Source organism: Vicugna pacos, chromosome 2 (genome assembly GCF_048564905.1).
Source record: "Vicugna pacos chromosome 2, VicPac4, whole genome shotgun sequence".
Lineage (NCBI taxonomy): Eukaryota > Metazoa > Chordata > Mammalia > Artiodactyla > Camelidae > Vicugna > Vicugna pacos.
In genome coordinates, this window is record NC_132988.1 from 16,490,334 (window position 1) to 16,502,521 (window position 12,188).

Here is a 12,188-nt window from a genome sequence, read left to right on the forward strand (position 1 = left end):
TATGGGGGTGATCAGCATATGAGAACAATGAGTGAGCGGTCTACAACTCTGGTGCAGGGGTCCCACTCCATCCTTTCCTCCCCCGTCACATCTGCTCTGACTCTTCCTCCCACATATTCCTCCATCCAACGGGAAAAGCCAGAAGTAGATCCATACTATTTATCATCCATTCCTAAACACTCAAGGCCTTGCAAGCTGCTCTCAACAGACGTTTTACTCTCGGGGAGAACACACGCTGTCTGCTGGGCCCCATATCTGTCCATCTCCTGACAGCACCTGGCACCACCAGCAACGCCCCTCGACCACCTGACACCGAACTTGTCTGGGCTCCTCCTGCCTCCTCTTTTATCACTAAGAGTAAAATCTCAGTGCTTCTCAGAAATACGGTTCTTACTCTCTCCTAGTGATGAAAAGTGAAAGCTTTGGAGTTGAACAATCCTTACCACAGACCCAAGTATTGCCACTTACCAGCTGTGTGCCCGTGAGCAAGTGCTCTATCACCCTTCAGTTTTCTCATACTTATAAAGGGATAAGACATGTAAAAAAAAAATTCTGTACATATATAAGGATACCATTACAGATGTATGCAACGGGGATTACACACACATGTGTCACATGAGATAAATACCCTAATAAATAGTAAATGAACCAATACATTCTTTCTCACACCTGTATCATGTCCTTATACCATGTATTACACTTTCTACCACTAAATTTTCTCCTCAGGTTGAGCCCCACAATTCCAGCTGTCCGCTGGGCTTCTCTTGCTGGATATTCAGACAACAACTAAAATTCTGCATGTTGTAGACTAAACTCTTCTTAATTCCCTTTCCTTCCTTTCATTAATAACACCAAGATAAACTCCCGGGATTGAGTACTCAGCGCCATTTATAACACCTTCCTCTGCGATGCCCCACAAATCCTACGCCTGGGTTTTGTCTATTCCTTCTCACCAAGCGAAGCTCTCCCCCTCTGCGTCCCCAGTCTCACGCCCACATCACAGGACCTCTCCCCTGGCCTTTGATTCCTCTATTTGCTACTGCAAACCGTGCTGCCAGAGTAAGCAGTTCACCTGAAAACCGTGCGAGGCCCTGGTGCCTCTAAAATTAAATCCAAAGCCCCCTGGTAGCGCTCTCCACCTCCCCACAGCTGCCCAAGGCTCTTTCCCATCTCACCTCCTGCCCCCAACCCTCGATCCAACAGGAGCTTTTCCAGAACGTACGCCAACTCTGCTTCTCTGAAGACACTGACTCCTGAAATGTCCCCTTAAAACCCCTTCACCTGCTACAACTCCATCCTAAAGCTGACTCAAATCACCTACTCAGGAAACTCTCCAGACTCCCCACAGTTGGATGTAAACGCCCCCCTGAAGTCTCGGCAGCCTTCTCTGCATATCTGAGAGCGCCTCCTCTCCAGCATCGCTCCTTTTCCCCACCAGCCTGCCTCTGCCTCTCCCGCATCTCACACCAGGTCTGACTCAGAGCAGGAGCTCATCACAAATGCACGGAATGAATCCATAACAGGTACAGCCGGCCCTCCCTGGGTCCTGCGTCAGTAGATGCAACAAACGGTGGAAAGAACATATCCCCACCACCACCAAAAAACGTTCTAGAAAGTTCCAAAGAGCAAAACTTGAATTTGCCGCACACCGGCAACTATTTACATACCACTTACATTGTATTAGGCATTATAAGTAATCTAGAGATGATTTAACTGAGAGGGGAGGATGTGAACAGGGTATATGCTAATACTATGCCATTTTATATAAGGGACTGCAGCATCTGTGGAGTTTAGTATCCACAGGGGGTCCTGGAACCAATCCCCCACAGATACCAAGGGACCACTGTATATCATAACAACAAAACTCATGCAAAACACACAAATTTTATGGCTCAACCCCAATTTGAAAATCCTTGGGAGTTTCACAGTACCCTTTCCACCTGGGAAATGCAATTTTCTGGTTTGCAAGGGAAGAAAGACTTTGATAATATTTTTGGCCCATGGAAAACTTCTTTTAAAACAACATCTTAATGTACTGAGTGGAAATGAAGCCAAAACATATGGATTAAGTTTCCCATAAGGTATGTATGGATTGTATGAAAACAGCAGAGGCTTGGACAAAATGTGATCTCCAAAGCAGATTAACCAGGGGTCTTTTTCTAACTCCAAATTTAATCTGGCACTTTCTTGCTTTAATTACATGTTGAAAGTTTCCTTCTTCTGACTTAGTGACTTTCCTGGTCAGACTTCACGTTTTTCACATTCCGGGGGAAGAAAAATAAGTAACTGAGGAAAAGAAAACATTTTCCTTCTATTGTCATTTCCCCTGCTCCGCTCTCCTTCACAAACTCTACTGAGCCTCTTCATTTCACTGCTCGGGCCACCCCCCTCCTGTTTTGAATTAAAATTTCCCCTTCCTCACAAGACTATTCTTTTTAACCTTTCCTATCCTTCCTCCCTGTCCTTTTGCTTTTCGTTCTCAAACATTAAGAGGAGCTGTATCCCTGCCTCACCACGTTTGAGGCAAACGGAAGCTCCTTTGGGTGGTCCATGGGGATCGGTCGTCAAGGAAACCTCTGGCTTGGACGGGAGGGGCCAGGCATCCATGGGAAGTGTCTCCACACAACCACCCTTGTCAGCAGAAACTCTCTGCCACACGGTAGAGCCTGGGCTCCGAGGTGAAGTCTGGTTAAGCAGGAACAGAGCTGGGAGTGAGAGTCAAAATGGCCAAGGATGAGATCGGAGGGGAAAAAAAGAGGTTGTGGGGAAATTAAGTTCTCAAAAATGTCCACTAGCCTAAGCTAACAGCTACTCCGTCCACCTCCACCCCAAGCAGCCCTCTGATTCCAAACCTAAGCCCACGTGCTCAGCGAAGTACCTGAAACTCAGTATCCCACCTCCTCTTGGTGGGAAACCACAGCACTTCACCTAACACCCGTTGTGCACCCATAGCGCTAGCCAGCCTGGCCGCAGAAAGAAAGAGGGGAACTGAGAGGCTGCTCAGCTCCATCTCAGAGAGTGGGTCCAGTGTCATGTGCCGTGTAACCATTGTAACTGGCTCACCAATGCCACTTGGAGGTTCCTGTAGGATTTGGTAACAAGGTGAGAGCCGCCTTCTCTACCGCCCAGCAGGAAAAACCACGTACTTATCTCCTCAGCTTCAAATAAGAGAAGAAAACAGGAAGCTTCAGCCTGAGATGGAAAGTCTTTTACCTGAGAGCAAGACCCAGAGCCAGGAGTTTCGCAAATAAATTGGGTAAAAGTTCTCCACTTGGGATTTAGTCTAATGAGCACTGCACTCCTAAATATTGTCTCAAGGTAATAGTCTAAGTATAGTAGCCACCGTTGCATGAAGCTGTCTGGACAGCTCAGCAAACACGTTAATGACGCTGAATGACAGTTTGACAGGACCCCAAAAGGAGGCAGAAATTCACCACGAGCTGCCAAAAAACAAAAACAGAAGCCAAAAAACCCACAAACGTCTGACACCCATACCCCAGCTGCTTTTTACCATACTGGTAAAGAAAATCTCTGGCCAGGTTCCAAGCTTAACTTTTCAGTGGGAATCGATGTTCGCACAAGCTTAGAACGGCTCTAGTAAACAGCCAACACAGCAAGAATCCAAGAAATGTCCTTGCATTGCTTTGCTCAAACGGCCTCCACCTCCCAGAAACTCACAGACACATAAAGCAAACTTGAGGTTACCAGGGGGAAAGGGGGGCAGGGGGGCGGAGGGATAAATTGGGAGTTCGAGATTTGCAGACATCAACCACTATATACAAAAGGGATAAACAATGGGGATCTATTGTATATCCATTACCTTGTAATAGCCTATGATGAAAAAAATACAAAAAGGGACATATATACAGACATATAACTGAGCCACTAAGCTGTATATCAGAAATTAACACAGCCTTGTAACCTGACTATACATCAGTAAAGAAAGGGACTGCACCTGCCTTTGTCTGCCTCTTTCCCACTCCTCCGACCCCGTTCAATTTCACTGAATCCATTCATTCATCAAATAAATACTAACTGAGCACCTAACATGTACCAGGTATTATTCTAAATGTTCAAAAAGATCTCTGCCCTCAAAGATCTAGGAGAGAGAACTCCATAACAACTAGGAAAATAAGCAAATTACACAGGGCGTTAGACCAGCATGTGTGCACGGGATACAAGTCCCAGAACAGGGCTCCAGCCCCCAGACGGCAACCTGTTTACCATCAGGGGCTGTGATGTTCTTCCTCATATCCCAGCACCTCATGCCTGCTTGGCATATAATGCAATCTCAATGTAACAAAATAATAATAAACAAGCTGTTGTCCATGCATTTTAACTGTTTTCAAATTCCCTGTCTCAGAAGGAGAATGGAGGAAAGTTATTAGAAAGGTCCTGATCTACATGAACAGAATGGGGGGGGGGGTGAAAGGTCTTGAGTCTACTGTATTTTGAAAAATCGTGTATTCCCTTGAATACAGAGAAACACACAACAAGATACATTACCTAAGAGATTATTCATTTTAAACCAGAGATTCTTAAACTAGAGTCCCCAGAGTCAAGGACGTTAACACAACTGTACGGAGAGGGAGAGCTGTGTGTGTTTTTCTGGGGAGAATAAGACACAGATTGACAGAAATATCTTCCATGTGTTACAGAAAATAGAATTTGAGGGAGAAATCCAAGGATAGGAACAAAGCCAGCAAAAACCATCAACAGTCCACAATAACATTGCTGATATTCATTTGCATCTGGATTAAACATTTCCTCCTTAAATCAGTGAGATAACAGACGACCAGGTAAGCTTCAGATTTCTGGAAAAACTCTTATCAGAAGACAGAAGGTCACCACTCACCACCATGATAATAAAATTAAATAGAGAGAGAGAAGGAAAATCTAAGAACTTAGCTCTAACTCTCATGGAGACGAGCCCAGACCAGGAATTTCCTTAAGGAAAAAACAACAACAAAAAGAAGTTTTACCTTTTCATGGTTTTCAATTAAAATTTCCACGACAATATTCTGAAATTTCAAATCCATGATGGCTGCAACAGTTTCTTCCTGTGGCCTCATCAGAGTTGGTCCAAACACCACTCCTAAATTTGCCACGGTCATGAGGTTGTGCTTGGAGTGATTGGAAACACTAGTATTGATGAGGGGAAAAGAAAGGTCTTTGGTTAAAAGAAGGGCAGTAACTACGGAAAGTACAATACTCTACAACTCTGTATTCCCCTAAAAACAAGGGGTCAGACACCACTGTTCTCTGTATCTGCCACTCAAGTACCCGGATCTGACAAAGCCCTAGGTCAGGAGGTCCCTGCCTACCTTCCTACTTCCCTTTCTTTGATGTTCTGCTTAGCCATATGTCTTTTTTAATAATCTCATGTATATGCTAAGCTTGGGTCCCTGACGGACTTCATTTACTCTTCCAATTTACTTCGAACATCCTTTCTTTCCCCAGATCATTATCCCTTTGCTTCCAAGGAATACGAGACCACATGGTACGTTTGTCAAAATTACCCTCACAAGCACACAGAGTTTGGTCAGAACACCCACACTCATCTCTTTGGGCCCAGTACCATTGTGCAGTGAACAACCTGGACAACTGTTCTTAGCAGCCCTGACACCTAATTCAGGTCTCAACTCAAAAGGTCGCATCCTCTAAGAGACCTTCCATAACCATCTTCGTAGTCCTACACTCAATATATACTCTTTATCCCTCATTCTACTTCATCTTTTTGTCATTTAATCACCTGAAACCATTCTCTATTTTTATTTGTCATCTGTTTATGATCTTTTCCCTCTTAGAAAGAAGGGACTTCATGAAAGTAGGGACTTTGTCTATCTTGTTCAGCTATGTGCCCTTGTATCAGCTAGTACCTTAAGGAGGCATTCAACATCTATTTGCTGACCAAATGAATGAATGGTGATACTGATAGTAGGACCCTTGGGAGGCCATAATATCGTCTGGCTTTCTGTTTCTTTTTCACATGAAATAAAGGTTCTAAAACACAGCGTTCCTCAGCTTCCTCTCACCTCTAAAATTCTACAGTTATTGTGATCTAGGAGTCACTTATATTTGAAGAAAGAGCTAATTTCTCCACTGAATTAATCAGATTTTGCTTGCTTTTTCATTGAAATATAGTTGATTTACAACGTGTTAATTTCTGGTGTGCAGTATAGTGATTCATTTATTTATATATATGCACACAAACATATTCCTTTCCTTGTTCTTTTTCATTACAGGCCATTCGATTTTGCTTGCTTTTTAAAGGAGTAATGAAAGGAACAGAATGGATCCTACAAAATAACTACCTATTACCGGATTAAACTCACTGAAAGGACATGTTCAGACTTAGAGTTGGGAAGGTGTGAAACCAAGCTAAATTTGCTAACAGACTTATAATCGCATTTCCAGAATCTGTGCACAGGGAAACGTATAATGTTCTCTTTTCTTACTTCAACTCAAACCCTGAGTTGTTGGCAGCGATGTTAAGCAAATAATTATATGACTTTGTGAAAGCATCGCATTTCACCACTCCTGTCCAAAACACACACAGTGAGTCAAGTGTCCAGCCTGCCCTTGCAGGTGTGGTCCCTGGTCCTGTGTACGCAGCCCCACTTCCAAGCAATCCAGATTCAACACCACCGCACAGCACCCAGAGCAAAACGAAGGAAGGAAGGAAGGGAGGCTTACTTAGTTAAGTGTTTCACCAAAATATCCAGCATTTCTTTATTTTTCTCCGGCAGTTTGTGTACCAAGAAATGGATAGCGTTAACACGTGATTCTGGGCTGCCGCTTTCTTTAGGGGGAAAAAAAAAGAAAAAGGAAAAAAATAGTTAGCAGAGAACTCAGAATCAAATATATCCCGAAAAACAAACAATTACAACAGGTCATCTGTTAAATCTTCAAACAGAGAATTTACACCTATCTTGCCACCTTTCAGAAAAAAAAACAAAATCCATCTTTGTCCCTATTATTAATCTTCTATGCCTCCCCTATGAGGTCATTTCGGCGCAGCTGCAGTCACTGCCTTTCCTCAGCTGACGTTTAAGAACAGATCTGGGGCAGAGCCTCTCCCTCTGGCTCGTTGCCCTTCCAGCCTGCTCCTCACTCACTGGAGGAGTCTAGTTGCCGGGTCCTGCCCCATCAGGGGATGCCAATAAAAGGTTAGCAAAGAAGTTCCTCCCACTTAGGGGTTAAATTTTATCACCCAAAACAATAACCGCCTCGTATCTCAGAATGTGAGTGTTTTAAAATGTACCGGGGACCTGCTGCCATCAGGTATGGTAGGACAGGCAGACACAGAAACGACTGTGATGAAGGAGGAAGTGTATCCTCACGCGCCCCCAGAAACAGCAGGCTTGCCAGGCAGGGCCACAGGGAAGCACCGGGAGGGGTCAGGGGGCAACAGGCAAGGAGAGAACTCGGGCAAGAGGCTTAGCTGCAGCACCCACGGGAAGGAGCGGGCAAGGCAGGGCAGGCAGGCTTAGCACTGGTGGTGCGAGTTTTTTCAGCTGGCTTAGGACTGCTGGGTGTAGAGAGGGTCCCTGATTATCCAGTACCCGGCCCTGAGGTGGTTAAAGCAACAGAACATTAGTCTGGAGGGTAAGAACGGGAAGGATGGGGTCAGGGGAGGGAAAGTGGGCTCTGGATGGGTTAGTCTGCATATGGGAAGTGCACTCAGGTTTCCTATCTCTAGGAGTTGGTTAGCCCTGGAAAGGGCAGTCTCCCCAGGGTCATTAAGGCCTTGGATATCCAAACATCAGAATAAAAGGATGTGTTTAACACAGCGGTCATGTGATATAAGGTCACTGCAGATGTCACAAGTTAAGGTGAGACCACAGTGGAGCAGGCTGGTCCTTTAATCCAACATGACTGGTACCCTTACAAGAAAACAAAGACACAGAGGGAAGATGGTCATGTGAAGACAGATACAGGGGAGACGATCATGTGACCATGGAGACAGAATGGACTGATGCGTGTACAAGCCAAGGACTGCCAGGAAATACCGGGAGGTGGAGGAGGAGAGGAAGGGTCCATCCCTAGAGCCTTCAGAGGGAGCACGGCCCTGCTGACACTTTGAATTTGGGCCTTACCTCTTGAACGGTGAGAGAGTATATTTCTGTTATTTTAAACCATTCAGTTTGTGGTACTCTGTTATAGCAGCCCTAGGAATCAAACATACTCTCTTTATCTCTTAGACCTTAGAAGTATCATCACCCATGGTTCTCATTAACAATGTGCCCAAATTCCCTCTATTGTGTTCCTGATAGGAAATCATGGAGCAAATCAATAAAATGATTATTGAGAATTATGCAAGAGGCGGGGTGGGTATAGCTCAGTGGTAGAGAGCTTGCTTAGCGTGCACGAGGTCCTCAGGTCAGTCCCTGCCAGCTCTCTGTGAGCCTCCTTCCTTCCTGCTATGGTAAACTGAGCACCTCTTTCTCATAAGGCACTTTGTTGATGCCCCTGAAAACTCTAGCATAATTGTTTTTTTTTTTTTCTTTTTAAACGGAGGTGCTGGGGATTGAATCCAGGACCTCATGCATGCTGGCGGGGAAGCTCAGGGAGGTTTCACATAAGGGAGAGCATTTGAGTTGGCGCTTAAAGAAAACAGGGAAGATTTCCAGGAAGGGCAGAATTGAAGGGGTGAGGGGTACACCCCAGACTCAGCCAGCAGTAGAAGCAAACACACAGTCTATCCAGAGACAGCACCTCAAGCTTACAGAATGGTGGTCGGCGGCCAAACTTTGGTCTGTAAAGATCACTTGGAAGAACTTGGCTTTACTAGTGACTTCTGAGTTAGTCACTGGAAGTAAAGTAAAGAAGAAATACAAGCAGAGTTAAATTTGGGAAGATAAACCTGACATTTCTGGAGGATGAATTAGGATGGGGAAAAGAGCAAATTAAGAAGGAAACACGATCTGGGCAAGAAGTCACGAGGCAGGAAGGGGCGGGGGGCACGGCAGGGGTAGGACTACAAATAAGGAAATAGAGCAAAGAAGTATGGTCTACGGTCAGATGGTGGAATCACTGCTTCCACCTGACAGCTGAGTGGACTTAGGCAAGTTACCTAACCTCTGTGGGCCTCAGTTTCCTCGTCTGCAAGATGAAGTGAACAGCACTTTCTCCGAAGGCCACTGTGAGATTCAGTGAGGTGACATACAGAAAGCATTTGTTTACCCCAGTGGCTGGCCAACAGAGGCACTCAACTGCTGGGGCCATCACCACTGTTGCTGTCTGTGTTACTATTACATGAGAGCACTATGGAAGGAGTAGAATGGAGGGGATTTAGCCTCCGACTGGCTGAGGGTCAGGAGGAAGAAGGCAAAGATGAGCAAGGTTTCATGTCTGGGTTAGCTGGGGTATGGGCACTTCTGCTGACAGACAGGAGAGCAGAGGCAAAGAGAGTTTGAGGTGGAAGAAGATGATGGAAGTGATGGAGAAAGCGATATTCAAGAGGCTGGTCTTCTCGCAGGCAGCTGGGAAGGGGGCAGGTCTCAGAGACAAAGGCTAGCTGCATGACCTGCAGCACGTAGCCAAGGATGCCGGACTACTGCAGAGGCTAAGAGAGGACATTTAGGGGAAAAGAGCTCGAAAGACGTACAGGGGAGATGCCACTGGCAACTAAGCCAAGCAAAGGAGGAGGAAGAGAAGGGGCGACCAGGGTGGGGTTCAGTGTCATCAGAATGTCAAGTGAGAAGAAACCTGCAAAGACTGGAAAGCTAGTGCTATCAAGAGGTAAGGAAAGACTGGGGCATTGTGCTGGACACCAGAAACTGCACATTGTAATCAACTGTACTTCAGTTAAAAAAAAAAAGAGTTAAGGAGAAACCAGGAAATCTAAAGACAGAGAAGGGGCCCTGGATATGGCTGAACTGACCACATTTAACAAAAAGAGGCAGGTTAAAGAGTTAGGTCCTGAAGAGATGCGGAAAGTGGGATTTCAGACCAGAGGTTCAAAAATCGAGAAACTGAAAGGGAGGGGAAGAAAACTAAAGCAATCCCCCCTCTTGAAAGGGGAGTTTGATGGGATTTGTTGTTGTTTTTATAAATTGAAGTACTGAGGGGAGGATATAGCTCAAGTGGTAGACTGCGTGCTTACTAAGCACGAGGTCCTGGGTTCAATCCCCAGCACCTCCACTGAAAAAATAAATAAACCTAATTACCTCTCCCCCTGCAAAAAAACAAGGAAACGAACAAACAAACAAACAAAAAACCCAACAGTTAATTTTCAGGTGTCGGTAGATTTTTTTAAATTAAATAAACAAATAAACTGAAGTACAGTTGACAAGGCACATTATATTAGTTTCAGGTGTACAACATGATTCTTCAATATTTGTATGTATTGCAAGATGGTCATCATCATAAGCCTAATTGCCGTCTGTCATCACACATAGCTACAACATTTATTTCTTGTGAGGAGGACTTTTAAGATCTACTCTCTTAGCAACTTTCAAATATGCAAGACAGTATTACCAACTACACTGCAAATCACATCCCCATGACTCGTTTATCTTACAACTAGAGGTTTGTACCTTTTGACTCCCTTCACCCATTTTGCCCACCTCCCATGTCTGTCAACCGCCAGTCTGTTCTCTGTATCTCTGAACTTGGTTTTGGGGTTTGTTTTGTTTTGTTTTAAAGATTCCACAAGTAAGTGAGATCATACAGTATTTGTCTTTCTCTGCCGGACTTAGCAATTTTTTTTTCAAGATGATAATAGCTTCACTTTTCTGTTACTGGAAAAATTAAATATCTGCTCAATTTTAGAAAACTTTATTTTACTAAAATTTTAGGAAAAAACTGGTAAAAAGTTCATTGAATAAAATCACTAAAAATCTGAAATACATTTAGTCAAGCAAGAACTGCCACAAATCAGGCAGAAAAGAGAGACAACCCAAAAGAAAAACAGGGGAGGGTTTGGAGCAGAAACTTCATGACAGGGGACCTCTATGTGACCAACACACGTGTAAAATGAAAAGACACTAAACCTCATTAGTTACCAGGAAAACAGAAATTAAAACCACAATGAGGGACAACGATTCACCCATCAGGATGGCTTTCAATGAACACCAAACTTTGGCAAGCACATGAAGCAACTGGATCTGTCATACGCTAACTGGGTGGGAATAATTAACTGGTGCAACCACTCTGGAGAACTGTTAGGCAGTATCTGCCAACCTAGAACACACACTTTCCCAATGAGCCAAAAATGCCTCTCATATGACCATTCACTAAAAGACACAAGATGGAATGGTCAGAGCAGTCGCCTCTTGGTAACGGTCCAAACCAGAACTCAAGTACCCACCGAGAGCAGAAGAGGCAGACTGCGGTATATTCCCACAGCGGAACTCTGAGCTTCAACGAGAGTGCACAGTCTACTGCGTCGCTCAACAGGAATGGACCTCACAGGGTGAGCAGAAGCAGCCCAACGTGCTAGTCTGCTCTGCATGATTCCACTTACAGGAAATTCAAGTGCAGCAACTCGTGACTATGATGTCACAGGTCAGGAGGCTGCTCACCCAGCACGGGGGTGGAGAGTGACCACGCAGGGGTGAGGAAGGGCTTCTGCCAAGCTTTTATCTCTAGGGGCTGATTACATGGCTGTCTTCGCTTGGGGAAAATATACTGCGCTGTATGCTTATTATTTACACTTATTATTTGCACACGTCTATTATGTTTCCATAAAAAGCTGCTTAAAGTTATTTGTAACAAATCTCACCTAAGAAACTGTAATTTTTAACTTTCATCTTTTCAGAGTTTTCCTTCCTTTTCTGTAATGAGATGTTCAAACAGCCCCTTTCGTGAAATACGTCATGGACATCTCGACAAGTCGTTGGATGGATGCCACACGATCAACTGCACGAACATCTAAGTTGCTCCCCATGTTTGTAAAGTTAAGTTTGTTTCGATTTACGCTTTCAGGAGTGGGGTTTAGGAGGAATGAGATTTTACAACACAGGACACCTTGTTGCTAAGGAGAAAGGAAGCAGAAGAGACTAAGAAATGGAAACGTATGTAGGTAAAGCAGAACACAAACAATCCAATCACGTCACATAATAGAAGATTCAGATACAGACTACATTTGTCACTGAGAACAAAAGTACAACTACCTAAAAAGTTAGGGGATCAATTATAATCAAGATTTTAATCTGGAGTTAAAGCCAAGATAATGCCTTCCT

General features: G+C 44.4%; 1 protein-coding gene and 1 non-coding gene across 17 annotated transcripts in view; one reads left to right on the plus strand and one right to left on the minus strand.

The window, feature by feature from the left end:
* Positions 1–12,188, minus strand: part of ARHGAP10 (Rho GTPase activating protein 10) — a 301,281-nt gene that overhangs the window by 95,136 nt on the left and 193,957 nt on the right. For all 16 annotated transcript variants that reach the window (XM_072975997.1, XM_072976004.1, XM_072975925.1 and 13 more), the window contains 2 exons: positions 6,697–6,802; positions 4,983–5,142 (listed from right to left, as the gene is read on the minus strand). In XM_072975997.1, coding sequence (XP_072832098.1) covers positions 4,983–5,142; positions 6,697–6,802 — 266 coding nt within the window. The remainder of the gene's footprint in view (positions 1–4,982; positions 5,143–6,696; positions 6,803–12,188) is intronic.
* TRNAS-ACU (transfer RNA serine (anticodon ACU)) lies at positions 10,073–10,146 on the plus strand. The gene has a single exon. It is a non-coding gene; the product is annotated as a tRNA-Ser (tRNA).